Raw genomic sequence first — 18,488 nt, 5'->3', positions numbered from 1 at the left:
GGGGGTAATTCCCTCCGAATTAACCATTCAGCACCCAATAACAAGTAGGTTGAGCTTGTGAGATCACTCTATTTCCTCAAATGTTTCGGTTCCCATATCCTTAAAAAATGAAAGATTAGCCACTAGCCACAAGTCATGTACTCACGGTTGCAGTTGCTCTATTTCTACCTGTTATCTTCAAACCTAAATTGTCTAATATCTATACATAAAAGTAGTAGGCTGTGAATACGAGTTTGTAAGGGTTACCGCTTACCTTACTTTTTCATTCAAACAAGGTATAGGGTATTTTTTTTTTTCCATGTAAACTTCTATATGTATAATAAGCTGGTAAATTACATAATTTAAAATAATATATAAAAATTTCTAAACAAAATTATTAAATTCCTTTCTGGTTTTAAATCTATCTTGGATGGCCATAGCCTAAGGGTTTTTGCTCTACCAACATTGGACTATTTCCGGGCCAATTGAATTGTTTCTGTAAATTATTTTTAATAAAAACTTGAACTCGCAAAATTCTCTCTTTTCAAAGAAAGACGTCTTCGCCGATTTGTCGAACATCTCTTTATGACAGAATTATGAGCAGGTATAGGAAAATTCAGAAATTCTAGGAAATTTAATATCCATCATTAAGATAAAAAAATTTCACTAACCTTTAAAACCATCTAAAACCAGCAATGCTACAAGCATAACCTCACGTTACCCTCCCTTAAATGCGAATTATTCTTAAAAAATAATTATTTATGAGAATGTTTAGCAACTAAGATGAAGATGCAATCAAACCAGCGCTAGAATATGACATCAATGATGAGGTGGTTGACACATACTACTTTTACGGGAAGAATACTCGCTACGTACGATTCCACAGGGAAGGGTTAGGCTGGGCTCGAAAATGAGTAGAAAGAGCGAACAAATCCAGCGATTTCGGATGTTATGTCATGGCGACCTCAAGGTTCATACTCCAAACAAAAATCCAGTAAATCAATCCGCACAATAAGACTGCAGAGTACTCCAAAGAGATGTCGTAGCAAACCCAATTTCTAAACAATCAACAGCATTCAAAAAGAACAACTCAAAATCGCAAGCTTCATTACAGGGCAATCTAATATACACTACCAGTTCTATACATTATACATACAACAGACTGTTCCAAGCAATTTTTATAAACACATATTATTTACTAACTTTACAGTATCGGTAGAAATTATGCAAGTAGGGTCATACCTCTTCCTCCACCTTCGACACAGTTGGCTACCCACTTCCATGTATCAACTGAAAGGCGGCTTGCGCTCCTATCCCATTTTCTCCTCATGACTGGTAAAAAGGCTTTGTCAAATGCACCGTTACCACCTGAGCACAATACTATACCATTTGCTCACATGCAACTCTTTTTTCATGATTCTGAGGCAACGATTTCTGCACAAAAAAGGCATTATATTTTTCTCTCAATATAAAAAACAAACAATTTTTTTTTAATGAAAGATAGAAGAAGGAATATTAATACATTATACTGATAAGGCAGATAAGAACTCAAGCATATTGCTTAAATTAAGGAATTCTCAAAGAGTGAAATCAATTCAACCAGAAACCAAAAAAGGTAATGTGGCAGCTATAATCTAAGCATGTACTTACCTTCACCAGCCAATTGTTCAACCCAAGCAACAATGTGTTTCCCATACGTATACTTCTTCAGTGCATGGAGGTGTATTCTTATGCGATTAAGCAACACTTCTCGCTGCTTATCAGTGCATGTTTCAAGAATCTTTTGGACCACATAGTTCGCAAACTGGTCCTTCATCATTATCTGTCACCCAGATTCCACAAACCCATTACTTTTACGAAAAATTAGACTCAACAACAAACAGTACGCATTTGATAGGATACTAGAACAGTGTCCTAAGTTCAAAGCAAGTTGAAGATCAATTCATACAGTTCTACCAATGCCCATAAAGTTTCCAAGAACCAGATTATGCATTCCACTATAAAAAACTTAAATGTTGGCAATACTATCTTTTTACATTTTATATAAAGAATTTTAGAAGATAATATTTCAAAGGTACTGCCAGTAAAAATTGCTACAGAAGTTGTTTGAAGCACCTATCTAGCAGGAACATTTAAAAATCTCTAGGAAGAAACTTTTTTGTTACTGGCAAATGATTTCTATTGAAAAAGTAAAGAAAGAAGATAGAAAATGGGAGGACAATAAACCAGCACTAGAGGAAACAAATACAGAACTAAGCTGTGCCCAACAACATGACGTTGCTGACATGTACCCTCATTGGCTGAGAGACTCAGCAATAGTCTGCTGAAAAGAAAGTATGAACCAAGATATATTAAGAGATTGGGAGATATTTTAAGCCTCATCTCATGAGACTGTTAGCATGTTAAGCTTCATCAAGATAACACTGCAACCTCCAAGAATGGCAAAGAGCCTTCAGCATCCAGCCAAAAGAGAATCGAGTGGATTGTCTTCTCAATTCGGCACCCCACATATAAGTTATATTTTGAGAAAGGACATCATTAGACATAAGCCGCATGCACAAAAGGAAAACAGTAATGGTAACCATCCAAACAGTTTTTCGGCCCTCAAAGCAAAGATAGCAGACATTGTGTTTTGAAAATGATGAGACTTTCATTAAAGTGGTAGAATAAACAAGGAGATGCAAAAACATCCAGGATTAGCAACATTTTCATAAAAAACAAACAAAATTAAAACCACATTAAGAATCAAAGACAAATGGAAAAGTGTTTCCAACAACAAGAGATTGCAATGAAATATCAATGCAAGCTAAATTATCAGCCCATCAAATTTGCAGTCAAACATTTATCTAGAAGTTTCTTAAATGAACCAGGGAAGCAAAATTTTAGACCTAAAAACTTAATAGTTTGTGAACTTATTTGGGTTATACTTGGGTCTGAGTTGGTCTGAGCCATTTCAGTCTCTTATTGCTCTTATGCTATACTCTGAACTGTTGATTTCTGGTTAGTAGCAACATAAAGCCACTAGAGCCATGCAGTGAAACCAATTAATGAATTGAATTTTTAAAAGAAAATTAATTTTGGCATTAGGAACGAAACTCCCTTTCTAGTGACTTCTAAATTAAAGTGTGATGCATCATCCTTTCTCTTTTAATTATTTCTTCTCTTTCTAAAGTCCTTGTTCTCCTTGCCCTAAAACTTGTCATAGTAACAGATTTTTTAACTTTCTTTTAGCGGCAATTTCAACAATTTTTTTTTTTTAGAAAGTGATCATTTTATTAAACAAGCATTAAAACTACAAACAAGCTAGGGGAGCACACCCTTTACAACAAGGGATTGGAGAGAGACTCCATGCTTAATCAACAAGTCGGCTATAGAATTAGCAGATCTAGGAATATGAGATCAAATACAAGAAATGTGGGGTAGAAGATCCATGATAGCATAAAAAACATCCCAGTGTCGCCACGACAGGGATAAACGAGAGGAAAACCAGCTACTAATCATTGCAGAGTCACCCACCAAAACTGGCTTTGTCGAGGTTATCGAGAGAGCTGCCATCAAAGTTGAGCTTGAGGTAACCCAGTTGAGGAGGCTGCCACTCTGAACAGTAGGAAATCTAGATGGGGAACCCATCTGAGCAAGAGCACACTAATTGTCTCCAAGGGGAAAGCCCATGAGAAAAGAGAACTCCTTCCTGGTATGAAGCCAAGAGGAGACAAAGCCAATGATAGAGGTGGTGACCCTCTCAGGAGATGAAGCTTGGCATTAAACCGCCGATTGTTGTGCTCCTTCCAGATACCTCAGGGGATGAAAGCAGTGCAGGTAGAGAGATAAGCAACTTGCCCATCTTGGGGAAGGAAATCCCAAGAAGCATTCTGCAAACAGACATGAAGTCTAGAGGCAAACATAACCGAAGGCTCGCACGGTTGGGAATGGCCATCCAATTTGACCAAGAGAAAGTGCAGGAGAGGAGAAGGTGGCTGATAGTCTCCTCCTCTCTCAAGAGAGAAGATTTGTTTTACTTTCTTTTAAGTGGCAATTTTTTACATAATTATAGCAGCATATTACTATAGTTTATGTTGTGCTGCAACATCGACAACAAAGAACTGTACCACAAAGCTCTCTTCGAACCTATTTATCTAATATCAGTGTCTTTCCCCTTTTACATACTCTTCATTTTTCCTTTCTCCCTCAATTTCATTTCTTTTGTTTCGTCGTTGGAATCAAATGCTAAAAGACATGGAATTTCTAGACTTTTTCATTTTTTACCTTTGTCAAACCAAACAAGTCTTAAAACTATTGAGTTATGTAACTTGATTTTTTTTATATTTTTTAGAACTTCTAATGAAATAGGTGAGTTATGGCATGGAACCAATTTGGCATAAGAAGGGATGGAGAACTAAAGGTTATATAGCATCAAAAGAAATAGATAACTAAGTTTTTTAGGACACCCGACCTTACACACAAAAATCGACAAAAAAAGTTCAAAAGTTTCCTCCATCCTTCTTGTTGTGATATTATATAGCTAGAAGCATACATTTTTTTTTATAAAGTCAAACAAAAAAAAAGCTCTTGTCTCTCTTTTTTTCTGTTTACTTTTTTTCCTTCAATCCCTCTCAAATACCTCTCGTCTCTTCATCCGACACTGCCTACCCTAAATATACTTTTTCCTTCTTCTCTCACTAACTAACTCAAGAATAACAGCTAACTGACCAAAAACCAGATCATCTCCCCTTTGTCCTTTCTTAGCTAACTCCACTGTCTTTATTCTATGCAAAGATCCCCCTTACTAACCCTACTTTTCTAACATGCCCTTTACCCCTTTGATTACAAAATAAGCCATCAGACCAATGTTATTTAGAACAAGCCAGGCAACGACCTGGAAAGGTGGCTAGGTCCAGTTCAACTGCTAAAAACTAGCAATTGTACTGGTGCTCATATCATAATTGACATAAAATTTTACAATCGAAATATTAAAATTATCTTAAAAAATGTACAGGGGAAGGGGAGAACGACCCTACCCTCCCCAATTAGCAATCAAAGACAAAAGGGCCTCCCAGTTTCATGTAATCGAAAGGAGGGTGAGACATTTTCAAAAAAAAAAAAAAGGAGGATGAGACTGCTCTGGCATGATCAGGTTATCATGGTTTAGCAGTCAAACCAGCCGGGGCAGCTGGTTTTTTACTTCCCCCAGGGGTGAAACTTTCAGGTGTGGATAAGAAACACGCTCAAGTCATCACCGATATGCCATTTCCACTCTAATTTAATGACTGTAAGACGAGAGGACACGGGTAACTAGTGAGTTCTCACGGTTCAGCAGTCAAACCAACCGATGCAGCTGGTCTTTGCAATTCTCCAGGAGTGGAACTTTCAGACATTGACATGAGACTCAGTCGGGACTGTCACTGATCTTCTGACAATTTTCACTCCTAAAATAACTACTCACAGAGCACAGGTAACTGGCCACAAAATGACTTTTGACCTCAAACATTATCCCTGACATTCAAGCCAAAACAGGCAACCTGGTCCAAAACGTGGGAAACATACATAAAACACCATATAGAATGCATACACGCTTTACAAAACATAAGCAAAGTGGCTTATACTTTGTCTGAAGTCAGGTCTAGGTCCATTCCAAAATAACTAGTAGAAGCCAGAGGCCTTTTCTCAAACAATAAGTACAAGATCTATCCATATCCAAACCTTCGGACTATACTCCCACAACAATCTCACTCTCATATAACTAACTTCAGACGTGAAGTGCACATAACCACAAAAAGGTGGGACTTTAACCAACTAATAATAAAGAGAGTCATCTAAATCAAATCCTCAAGCTTTAAAGAAGCCCAACCAAAGTGCTTCTAGTGGGTTGTTAATCACTCTTAAATCTCATGTGGTACCACATGTATATCATTTTAGGTAAAGTCCCAACTATGGCTGGGGACACATAATACCTACTCTAATACATGTGGTACCACATGTGGATCATTTTAGGTGGAGTCCCAACTATGGCTGGGGACACATAATACCTACTCTAATACCATAAAGAAATGCATCCAACTAAAAAGATCAAGTTGTAATTGCAAAATTCCAACACAAGTTCTCCAAAACCATTGTATTCTTAACAAGATTTTACGGATACCCTAATGATCCCATCCTTGTAACTGAAAATAGATTTCTAATCAACCATTCTGCATTGACTGGTCTTCCCCCTCCCTTCCTCCTCCTTCCTCTTGTTCCTTGAAGTAAATCTCTCACGGAAGTTCTTGAGGTGAACCTAGGTCTTTCATGATGAGAGATGTCATCATAGCCACAAGGACAGGTACCTTTCACACCCAGCATGCATCCTCCCCAGGATGGTTGACTCTACGGAAGCTAAATGATATCCTAGCTGCATTGGGCCAAGACTCTCCTCAAAACAACTTCAGCCAACCACTTGAAGTGAAAAGTGACTACAAGATGGTCATTAGTTGGTGCTCTCAAATGATCTCCATTAGCATCTACTTCCTCTATACAAAGAGATTGAAGACATTGTCTCTCTCTCTATCCCTTCGTTGCATGTAACACTCAGCAAATCATGCTGCGATTTTTTCTTTTTCTTTTTTTTTCTAACAATCATGCTACAAATCCAGATGGACTGGATCAGCACTGACAAGTTGTTTGCTAAGCTTAATTGAGGCCTTTTCTTTTTCTTTTTTCTTTTTTGCTCTTCTTGTGACATTTCTTTTGTATTTCAGCCTTTCCCTGTCAGTTGGGAGATCTAAATTTGGTTTTCTTTGTTCCCTTCTCTCAACAACCTTCATTCAGAAAAAGGAAAAAATGCTATAAAGAGTTCTAGAAAAATTAAAACAATTATTTACCCCAGCCAAAAAGGAAAATACAATGATCACATGATTAATGAACAAAGGAAGCACTATCTAGTGTCTTATCCAACAGCACCAATGAGATATACAGGTTCTGGAAAAATGGTAAGCATGTCATGCATCACTTTTTAGGATCTGGAAGCATTTTTTTTTTTTTGTTGAGAAAAAATTAAAACAACAAATAAAAAGGAAACCCATGGATTATCACATACCAGTAAATTATCATTCCCTTCTGTCTGTCCAACTATTTCCTCAATTAGAAGTTCTCGCTCAGAGGTATCACCATGCTCCAAACACTTTTCAATAACATTTGATGCAAATTTATGCTGACTCATCTGTACAACTTGTCCAGCCAATTTGGTAATGATTTGACTCCTTTCATGGGGTTTTCCTCTTTCCAGAACATGCTGCAAGCAAATACAATAATGAAATTGACAAATGGAACAGGGATTTGTTGTCCACCTCCACATATCGAGATGTACGCATTGAAAAGGGGCAGCTTTTTCATTAAGCATCACTCAGGTCTCAGATTCTTCCTTTTTCCAAAGGGAAAGAAGAAGATGAAACAGTTAATCAAGCCGAAGAATTTAGAGATGACATATACGGGTTGGACAAAAATGTATTTCTTTTGCTTTACATGATAGCTGTGAACTAACCAATGTCTTACATAGAACTCAAGACTCACAGAGACTATTCCAGCAAGAGAGCACAGGAATCATGAATCAACAGCATTGAATAGCACTACTACTTATTGGGCACTCCAATCATTCTTGACTCCCTCAAACAAAGAGACACATCAAATTAGCAATTTATGGCCTTTCCCTCAATTGTATTCTACAGGACTGAAGAAGTGTTTTTCCCCATCCATAGTTACTACCCTTCTATTTTTTCCTTTATTTTATTGTAACAGGAGCTCCATTAATTGTTTATGCTCTTCTCTCAATAAATAGTTTAAAAAATAAATTGTTTTCCCTGGGGATAGGGGAAAGAGAGAAACAGGGCTCGAAGAACGAACCGCGTAAGGACGCTGCAAGTAAGCAGCCAGGTTCTCCCTTGAGGACCAACTACAACAAGCTAGTGACTCTAACAAAAACAAACAGTAAGCTCTCTGTGATCACTAACACCTCATTCAACATTCGTCATCCACCATTATCATCATTACCACTGCATTATCCCACCAACATCACATTTAGCCATATGAAACAAGCAACTGAAAATTAAAATAAATGTGAAAAGCAAACATGTGGAACTAAATGTAGGTGTAGATTTTTAGCCTGCAAGTTTCAGAAAAATTAGAAACATTAACATAATCCGATTCAAAAACACAGTACATCTGGACCCAGAAACTAAGAAAAGGTCACACCATAAATGACTAAAGAAACCAGACATTACCTGTGTAACATAATTACCATACTGGTCTTGGGCAAGAGACAAAGCAAATTGTAATATCTCATCCACTATGCACTGAGTTTGTTGCTCATCAGTGCAGTGCTCCAACACTCTCTGTCCGACAAAGTAAGAGAGACACATAAAAAAACAGGAAAAAGAGAAGTAGGAAATAGAACAAATCACTGTCCCAAAAAAGTGTGAGTTGTGAGTCCTGCCCTAGCTGCTTCTGAGTTACCTGGATAACACGACAACCATAAGGATGTGTTGACAATGTTGCAACTTGACCACGGAAAGCTGAAATGATAAATCCTATTTTATCCGTTGGCACACATTCAATGCATTTTTGTATTACATGATTCCCATTTTGATCACGTACACATCGCATAACATGTCCATCAAGTTCGAGGACAAGTTGGATTTTCTGATCAAGTTCAATAACTTCGAGAGCCTGAATTAGATTATAAGAAAAAGATGAGAACTAGAAAGAGGATCAATCAAATGCTTTTCAACAACAAACTGAGTAAAGAGGACAAAAACAGAATCTATCTGAATGTGATCTGAGAACTTCTAAAACGTATAAGATGATATAAGGACCACTAATAAGTTCCATATTGGTTGATGATTACGTGTGTCCAGCAATGTTTTAATATTTCGATTAAGTGTTGATATCAATTAAGTATCAAGGAAACGGACAAATGTTTCCAAATTTCAGGCCTAGAACCACCAAAAAGCACGAGAGTTCACAGCCGGGAATTTTCATAGATATTCATTTTAAATGGCTACTGCAGATTGTTATTGCAGAAACAACCACAGCCATGCGTCCTATGGCGAATATATCATTAGAAAAGAGAAGATCAAAGCCATTCTTCACTATGTTTCCCACCAATCACTCAACAAGGGAGAAAAACTAGAGAGAAAGGTTGACAAAGAAAACCATTTTAAAAACAAAAGAAACCACAGGAGAATGCATTTTCTCAACATGAAACCATTTCACCAGCAGACAGAAACTCTGACAAGTTTGAAAGATAAATGATTAAATCATTTGAAGCCTTCTCTCTGACAGCTTCCTCAAGAAGTAGCAGAAGTAACCAGAAAAGAAGATACAATGACATAGAATTTCTTTCTCTTTGGCAATGAAATAAGGCAACTGACAGACAGGATACTGATAGCTAAAAGTTCATGGTTGCATCCACCACCTATTAACCTTACAAATTTCTTCCTTCCATATGCCATATAAACCGTGCCCATCTATTAGATCCCAGCGAAGCTTATTGCAGAGAACCAAGCCTCTCCATATTGAAATAGACTCTAAAGTTAGTGTGCTCATAGGATGACCCTCCTCAGCAGTCACTTAATTTCTTTGAAATGGTTCTAGAACATTCTTGAATTTGGTCAACTCTCCCATCACTTGGATGTGTGTACTGGGCTCCTAAACTACGGTGTGAAATCCCTTGTGAAAGAAGGGACTAATTGTGGTAGCCTCAGAGGGCCCCTTCCTAATCTCCACGTCTTCTTTTTTTGTATTTTGGGGCTTTTCAAGCCTTTTGGCTATTTTTTTCCCCCTTTGCCCTCCCCTTAGCCTTTGGATTCTTTTTTTCGGAATTTGAGCTCTTATATATTTTGTTTTCAGTTCTTGATCAAATTAGTTCACCATTGAAATAAAGAGATTTTTATCTGAATCTCTATAATTGCAATCTCTACAATAGGCCTTCAAAATAGTCCATTTCTGGCCTTCTGCATGGCATGAGTAAAAAGTTTATTTACTGGCCAAATGCTCAGCTACATAAGTTCCTATGGCAGCCTTCTCCCACTGCTAACTATTTGATGGTGCATCAGAAAGGAAATGCAACCATTGCGCTCTCTCCAACAAGAATTGTTCAGAGAGGAAAGTTATTGAGAAAGCGATCCACCAGATCCTCTCTTGGGTTGTGCCACATTGATGACTGTAAGGTGTTTTTTTTTTTTGGAACTGCATGACTGAAAGAAGTTTTCTAGCAGCTTATTTGGAAGGCATTAGCAACTTGAGGCAGATGTGCCCCTCAGAACCCTCCAACAGTGATTTCTAGGTGTTTGCAATCCCCCCCCCCCCCCCCCCCCCCCAACCCAAAAAATAGGATATCCATCAAGCTCAACTCTAATGGTAGTTCAAAAGGTAATTTATGGCCAGCAGGTTATGGGGTAATCTTCAGAAATCATACTGATACTCCCCTTCTCTATTGTCCATGGGCTTTGCAACTGCAGACAAGCCAGACTTAGGGCTCTTCTTCATGGGCTCAAGGATTCAAAGATTCTCCTTATCATGTTTGCCGCATCTTTGAAGACAATCAAGATCTCACCCATCCCCTTGATATCTCTTGGTTTCGTTCTCCTAGGTCAGTAAATTGGAACGCAAATATGCTTACTACTTAGGGGGCTGATCCCTTGATATCTCTTGGTTTCAATCTTTTAGGTCAGTCAATTGGAATACTGATATGCTAACTACTAAGGGGTATCCCATGATATGTCTTGGTTTCACTCTCCTAGGTCAGTAAGTTGGAATGCTTATATGCTGACCTACTTAGGGGGCTGATCGTCAATCTCCAGTTACCATTGATCACAAACCTCTACCCTAATCTCATGCACCTGTTCCCCCCTATGCCAGTCAACTAAAGAGTACCCTTTGTATGTTCAATCTTTATCCAATAATATCAGCATAATTTAAGGGGGGAAAAGAATGCTATCCTCCTCCAACAAACCTATCTATTTAGATGGCTATTCTACCCACCTTTCCAAGTCAAGCTAGTGTTAGAGCTGCACGTTCTAGACAAGTTTGCAACCCAAACCCCAATCTTGAAAGGTTGCTGTTCCACAGAAAACAGTTGTAAAATTGCTCTTGAAGTTGTCTTACCTTCTGAATGACACGACACCCATACATCTGAAGACTCAAAGGTAAAATGCGGCCAGTAAGCTGGTCTGCAAGTTGTTTCCTTTGTTCAGGACTTCCATGCTCAAAAAACTGAAAAAATAAATGGAGAAAAGTATTAGCAAATTATTGCTGTATTTACAGAACATAAGATGATTTCACAGCTCATACAAATGCAAACCACCAGATCAACTAAGGGGAATATAAAAAGAAAAAAAGAAAAAACATGGGAAGACAGTCAAATGCAACATTTTTAGACAACAATACCTTTTGGATCACATAATTTCCAAACACATCAGTCATTAAACTTGGAGCATGAGAAAGGACTTCTTCAAAAACGGATGCCTTCTCTTCAGCAGTACAAGTTTCCAACTTCTGCTGAATAAAGCGACTCCCATGTTGGTCAGCACTGGTACCAAAAACACAAAAGCAATCACTTACATTACAAAATAAGATGGCAACAGTTCCAACAGCTACTTATATTTTTTGCCTTCTGAGACCAAAAGAAAAGATCATCCTTAGTTCATATAGATACTTGCCTGAACTCAACTATACGTCCTGCAATATCAGATAGCTCAAACCTGCGGGCTTTACTGGATTTCAACTCTTCTAGAAAAGAATATGATTTTTGATCATCAAGCTTCTCAACTTCTTTATGTCCTTGCCATCCATATGCTCCCATATTTCTGCTTGATGTTACTGGAAACCTAAAGTTTTCAGTTTTTCGTCCAGCAACATTTGCTCCAACCACTGGGGATCCAGAGGTTGGATACTGCATCAAAACACCCATTCCAGGGGGGCTTCCATAAGAATTTGGACTAGTAAGTCCTACCTTCTGAGGGCTTTGAATGCTAAGTGCTCCACTTCTAGGATGGTGAGACTTCTGCTCAGCTGTATATGCTGAGGCTGAAGCTTTTTGTGAGAAAAATGCATCCTGGGTTCCCACAATCCCTCCTCTAGGGGTCAAAGCATCATATTGACCACTGACACTATACGGATCATCAGAAGGATGGTGAAAGTAATTCATATAAAGAGGATCTGTAAAAGTAGGCTGCAAAGCTAACCCAAGCTGTCCATAAAACTTGTACAGATGTTGCATGTCAACCCCGGGTGCAACACCTCCCCCAGTCGACATGCCAACAGAGCGAGCATTAAAGCTGGGACCCACAGAATTATCAAAAGCCATAGGAATTGCACCATGAGGGTAACCAGTAATAAGTGGAGGAAGAAGAGCAGCATTAAGAGCATACCCACCTATGCCATAATGAGGAGCAAAGACACTTGATGGTTGCAAGTTGGGGTAAAAAGGAGAACCAGCCATGTAAGCAGTTGCAGTGGCATACAAAGGTGGTGATATTCCTGACGTATGAAGAACTGGTTGTGCCTCAGCTGGGGTTAATTTGGAATGAGCATGAGATAAGTGATCCATCCCATTGTATGAACGATGGATTCCTTGGGTGTTACCAACCTGAGAGTGGGACCCCTGAGCTTGAGATACACCTTGTTGTAGATGAAAATGGTGTCGTGGCATGTTACCACGATGAGGCGATTGTTGTTCCTGTTGACCTCTACGAGCATCAGATTTGGGCAGGTTAGAAATAGTGAATCCCTCCATTTTGGACTCAATGCTGTCGATATCTGAAACAGCCACACCACTAATCAACTCCGCATCATCTAAGGGAACATCTATACTCCTTGTCTCTCCTTGTGAACCAAGACTGGAGCTTCCTGTCATGTCAATTAGTGATAAACCTAAGCCAAATGTAGAATGAGAATGATAAAGCATAAATCCCAATAACATGCACATACCTGCACCCAGGCCTAGCATCTTTGTATGTGTTTCTGTGCTCATTATGCTAACAGATGATTCATGCAAATGGTTGGCATGGACATCTTGATCACCTATTCCTTCAGTTGCCGTATGACTTGAGGAGCGTGATTGGCTATATATAGGGGATGGAGTGCGAGGGAAATCTTCCTGGAAACATTTAAAAGAATGAACAATATAGAAACAAAATAATCATGTTAGCATGTAGTAAACTTTAACTGCTTTGACTGGTCTAAGAATCAAATTTACATTCCAGAGATAAGCTCCAGTGGTAGTCAAAACAACACAATGGACAGGTGGAAAACCTTAGCCCCAACTGAAAACTAGACAAGAAAGATTCAAAAGTATATCCTGTTGAAAATTGAGAAATAAAGTGATTTATATGCATCAAAGAACCAAGATCCCACTGTTATGGTGGTAGATATAACTTCCGCCAGAAAGATAACAGACACAGCAACTAATGTAAATACCAGACTGGCTTTCCAACATGTCAAGATAGTATTTTGACCTGTATCAAATCGACCAGACTTTTATGACGAGCTGCTGATGAGGTTGTGTACCATCCAGACAGAAACTCAGAACCCTTTCCTGTCCATTCATCAGAAGTATGTCTCGGTGACTTCTCATCCTCAGGCTCCTCCTTATGAGTTGAGAGAGCAGCCCTTGGCATGAATAAAGATCCACTTGTGCTGTCATCAAAAGAAGTCAATCTCCAGTTATCTCCAAGACCACTAACATGGTGGGCTAAATGCCACTTTTCCCGTGAGATGAGAGGTGGAGGAAGCCTAGGGTTCAGATTGACATGAGCTGAATAATATGCTAAGTAGGCTGGGTCTGCACGAAGTTGCCCTTCAGTTTCAGAGTTTTCAATAGCACTATTCAGACTGGCTAAGCTACCTTCAGGACTGGAATGTTGTTGATCGATAAGGTTCCTTATAGCTGAAAACGATCCTTCCATACTTGGTGGTGCACTTCCACTCCGACTGGGAATTGAATCCTTACCATTTCCGCGAAATGTATGACCTCTCAAAAGTGAACCCAAGTCCTGTGCTACCACAGAATTCGATGAGGATGGAAGTTTTGTGGCATCCCTAGAGGGAGGCCATTTACCTGCCTCACCACCTCCAACTATTCTCATTTGACTTTCAGTTGCCATTCTAGCTGAAAAGAAAACCAAAAATTCTCTGAGAATAATTTCTTTGACATACTTGCAGCTTTTTATATCACTTGATGAACAATGGCACAGATATCCTGAAGCTTAACATTAAAAATTAAGCGATAAAAAATTGTCTAAAAAGACACTCAACAAAGACAGGCTTGTACAAAACCTAATATAATATTTTATTGCATAAGAAAAGAAAAGGAGACTATATAACCACCCTCAACCAGGCTATATAACCACTGGATAAATACAATCCCCTATTTTAGTAGGTTGTAGATCTGCCACACAGAGGCAGTAATTATTTGAATGGTCTGCCAAATATTAGACTATCTACTTGCCCATGTAAAATCCAAAGGTTAAAAAGGAACCGCTGATTGCAGATTGCTGACCACTCAGCGTGAAACTTAATAAATTTTACATCAAATAGACCTTACCAAACTTGATTGTTCCAGCTGGCAAGACACCTAGAATTGGGCTCATAAACCAGGAAGAAGCTGTTACAAGGTGCTCCACCTATGGTAGTCTGATTTCCTTTTTTGTTGTTGAATGTTAGTTATGCAGATTACAACTTAAACTTCAAGTCTCATCCATGAGACTAGAAGCCAAGACTTATACCCCCTTCCCACACCCTCCCCAGTGTGACCTCTGAGTCAAAGGTCCAATCTACCAAAGACTGGCTAGTTAATAGGAAAAAATAATATTATAATAACTATAAAGCCATAAATGTAAGATGAAGAAGGAGATAGAAATATGACTTGGATACAGAAACTTGAAGATTACCTCTAAAATCCACTGATTGCAGCTCAGCTCATTCATAGGCAACTCAAGGAAAGAAAATTTTATGCTCTAATGAGAGGTTTTTCCTCTTCTGCAACTGAAAGATGAAAAAGAAGCAAAATATAAGCAGTTGGATGCCACATGTACCAAGAAAACAAAAACTGGAAATATTGTAACTTGAAAGTAGGATACACCAGTCAATTGCTCCATACATTGGGGAGATGAGAGAGAGAGAAAGCTATAGAAAAAGTAACAATGCCATGGGAAAAAACCTATATTGCTTGTCTTATGAAGAACAACAGCAAGATGCTTCTTCCTTCCATGCTAATGTCTATACAGTAAAACTGCTTTCCAACATTACACTGAAGGCTAAGGCCCAAAAAGATAAAATGAATCATCCATTCATTCATCACTACAAACATTAAGTAAAGTAACAATGTTCAAGGCCTTTCAAGTTTTTTATCTAAATCAGTTGTCTTCTTTGTCAAGTGCTCACAGGATGACAAAAAGCCAAGTGGCTACAAGTCTCCATATTTGATATTCATATTCCTTATCCACCTGATAAAAAAGTGATGAAGTATATGACATGATGACTAGCAAAGGAAATAATTGCATAATGAAACAAGAAAACTGAGTATCCATAAGAGGAAGCTACCAAATAATGGATACCAAAGATCAGAAAATGTGCATAGAGATAATACGGTTATCAGTCCTAACATAAAGAACTTCATATGTACAATTGCCCATCATTTTTATTTTAGCTTCTATTTGCTTTATCATGCTTTCTTCATTTACGCCTTTGGCTCCAAATGAAGCAGGTTTATTTGTGCAATGTCTCAGGTACAAGTCTCACAGGGACCAGGGAGTCTTGTGCATGTTGCAATTATTCTTCTTGATTCTTGAAAGATGATGATGATTTTATTAAGTCACAGAAATAATACAAAGTGTCAAAATCATAAGACCATATTATACAACAGAGAGAAATTAAAGGCAAGTGCCACATAAGAGGGCCCATTTACAATTATACAACAGAAAGAGAAATTAAAGGCAAGGTAGCACAGAAGAGGGCCCATTTACAACAAGAAGTTGACACCCTTCTGTAGCAAGAATATCAGCTACACAATTGGCAGGGCCAGCACATGCTATCATGAGATAGAAAGGGGGAGCACTATCCTCCTCATAGAATGCTTAGAATCAACGAGGAGACTCAAGACTATTGTTGTGCACCAGCTAATAATAACTCTTTTTAACAACAATGGCAAAGAAAATTAAGAAAAGCTTAATCATGCTTTCTCCAATTATTTAGGTTTCATGCAGGACTTCCCTCTCTCAGGCTTCTAGCTAGCTAAAAGGTGTCCGATTGTTATTCATGGAATGAACAGCATAAACTTCTAAATTTAAACGTCAGGGCTCCCTCCTCTACCTTCGACCTGCTTCCATCTTAAACTAAACATTCACACTGTAATGAGCAATGGAGAAAGCACATATCTTCATCACATTAAAAATAGCTAAATTTGCATTTCACACAAACATCTTCAAACTTAATGATAAAAGGGTAATCCAAAAAGACTACTCCTAGAAAAAGGACATTCTTCCACTCACCAAAACAAACCTACTGAGCACAAGGAGATAATCAATCAAATTCTAGCGCATCAGAATCCAAACAATATCCGCAACCTAAGAACCTAGAGGACTTCGAAATAGTAAGAACAATAAAGTTGACCAATCACCACAAACGACAGGTTCAACAACCGCCATTTGCAATCGAGAAGTGTCATTCTGAAAAAGTTCTCCAGATAAGAAACAAGCTACTCAACCGAACCACTAGAGTTAGAGTGAAGTTTTGATACAAGCAAACTCATCTCAAGGAGTTGAATACAGCAACCAAAGACCAACAACAACAGGATTTCACACAGAAAAATTCTAAAACGCTACCTCGGTCGCAATAGTGTCAAAAAAAAAAAAAAAACGCCAGAGAGAGAAACCACCGGCAGATACAAGAACCTGATTATGAGGCCGGTGAAACCCTTGCTGCCGCGAACGAGGGAGAGCTCTCCACTAGTCGAGTCATGGAAGGAAAAACTCACAGAAAGGTGTCGCGTGTGGTGGCCTCAGCCAGCGGCATGAGTGATTTTCAGCGTCCTTTGCTTGCTCGGAAGCCGAAACGGTGTGTCGCCTCCACGAGAAGCACCAAAGGAGAACCCGCAGGCTTTGGATTGTTCTATATAAGTTTAAGAGATTTAAAGACTGAAATAGCCTCTTTAAAGTAGCGAAAAGCGGTCACCTTCTTCCGGACACATCAGTAAAAGCACTGAAGAAGAGAGAGTCCGAAGCGATTTTCCGAACTTTCCGTTGATTGCTTTTGGTCTTTTGTGGCTCCCCTAGACGGAAAGAGAAGGGTAAGCTTGTTCAACACCTCGAGGTGGCAGTAGTGCTTGGCTTCGTACGGAATCCGTATAGCTTGGCTAGTGACGCTTGTGGGGAGTGGAGCCCTTCCAGGCTCCATCTGTACAGTATCCATCCCTGCTTCCTGGCCCCCAGGCCCCAACCCTAAAACTACCGTCCTTCAATGGGCCGTGGGCGCGTATCTGCACTGTTCCATTTACAAAAATATTATCTTTTCACAATTCACAAGGTGCTGAACATACAATCAATAAAATTCTAATAAAAATCACTAAGAAAATAATAAAATTCTAATAAAAATATTACATAGTTTTCCAGAGTAGGCGACGATCGCTCCGACTAGTGACGGAAGTCATGGCAGGCTAACTGGCTTCTCCGGCGCTCTCCTCAGCTTCTATAGAGCCATTTTAACATTTTTCAATCGTCGGAGGATGAAAAGAACTGCAACAAAATCACTCAAGAGTTCAAAGGAGGAATCTCTCGTCAGTCATCAGACAGCACTGCCCAATTTGCCAGCACCAGCGGGAGACGAACAGCAATCCGGTGCATGGAAATGCCGGACACGTAACGAGGCGTTGACATGAGCAAACAAAAACAGGAATTGATCGATGGCCGGAAAGCAGCGCCAGCCGACTCAAATGCAGCGAAAGATTCACAGGCGTCTTCTGGAAGGAGCACCAAACGGAATAATCTTGCCACGTGTGAAGCGCCGGCGGTGTCCTATGCAGTGTCCGCGCTGCTTTGTCCTCATGGCTGGCAGCTCACGTCTTGGATGGAGCGTCGTCTGTTTGGTTTGTTTGTCCTCCATTATAACTACCAGAGAGAAAAGGGTGTGAGATTGGGAGAAACAGTCGTGCATCATCGAAGAGGCCAATTTGCTGGCCGTAAGCAGACACCGTGAAGTTTGCCAGATACGATTTCTCGGTTCTCACAAGCATTTCGCCGAATAGTGGATGTGAACGCTCAATCCACATTTGTCTGGCACATACTATATACGACGAATAGGTTATACGAGCGATTTCCAGGGATTTGAGAGCGCATTGGAAAACGGAAGAGGTAGGCAACGATTGAAGAAGATATTGGAGGATATGTGGCTGATTTTGCAGTTTGTAAAGTTGTAAACAACGAGGAGGCCGGACGGGAGGTTATAGATCCTTCCATTGAGGTTCCACTGCAAGATCACAGCCC

The 18,488-nt window shown here is 39.2% G+C and overlaps 1 protein-coding gene across 2 annotated transcripts; it reads right to left on the bottom strand.

Annotated features, from left to right (window-relative positions):
* Positions 1-1,066: 1,066 nt before the first annotated feature.
* LOC137940367 (pumilio homolog 5) lies at positions 1,067-17,239 on the bottom strand. Of its 2 annotated transcripts, XM_068785398.1 has the most exons (12): positions 16,902-17,238; positions 14,901-14,994; positions 13,467-14,119; positions 12,940-13,108; positions 11,670-12,858; positions 11,398-11,539; positions 11,116-11,223; positions 8,464-8,676; positions 8,232-8,342; positions 7,052-7,246; positions 1,630-1,801; positions 1,067-1,413 (listed from the first exon to the last, which is right to left on the bottom strand). In XM_068785398.1, the coding sequence occupies exons 3-12, from the start codon at positions 14,112-14,114 to the stop codon at positions 1,391-1,393; spliced, it is 2,970 nt and encodes a 989-aa protein (XP_068641499.1). In that variant the 5' UTR covers positions 14,115-14,119; positions 14,901-14,994; positions 16,902-17,238; the 3' UTR covers positions 1,067-1,390. The 2 variants fall into 2 exon arrangements, with proteins under 2 accessions (XP_068641499.1, XP_068641498.1); XM_068785397.1 differs by having other exon boundaries at positions 11,670-13,108; positions 16,902-17,239.
* Positions 17,240-18,488: the final 1,249 nt, after the last annotated feature.

The sequence above is a fragment of the Aristolochia californica genome, unplaced genomic scaffold, assembly GCF_029961685.1.
Source record: "Aristolochia californica isolate CCGP_79_NKW_82.1479 unplaced genomic scaffold, dmAriCali1.0.hap1 SCAF_9, whole genome shotgun sequence".
In the NCBI taxonomy this organism is placed as follows: domain Eukaryota; kingdom Viridiplantae; phylum Streptophyta; class Magnoliopsida; order Piperales; family Aristolochiaceae; genus Aristolochia; species Aristolochia californica.
The sequence above is the reverse complement of the archived record's forward strand: the minus strand, read 5'-3'. Positions and strand labels throughout refer to the sequence as shown.

Coding starts and splice junctions, on each gene's coding strand:
- LOC137940367 (XM_068785397.1), bottom strand. CDS start 14,114: ATGGCAACTGAAAGTCAAATGAGAATAGTTGGAGGTGGTGAGGCAGGT. Junction 8,343..8,463: donor ATGGTTGTCGTGTTATCCAG/GTAACTCAGAAG, acceptor TTTGTCGGACAG/AGAGTGTTGGAGCACTGCAC. Junction 1,414..1,629: donor TGAACAATTGGCTGGTGAAG/GTAAGTACATGC, acceptor TTTTTTGTGCAG/AAATCGTTGCCTCAGAATCA.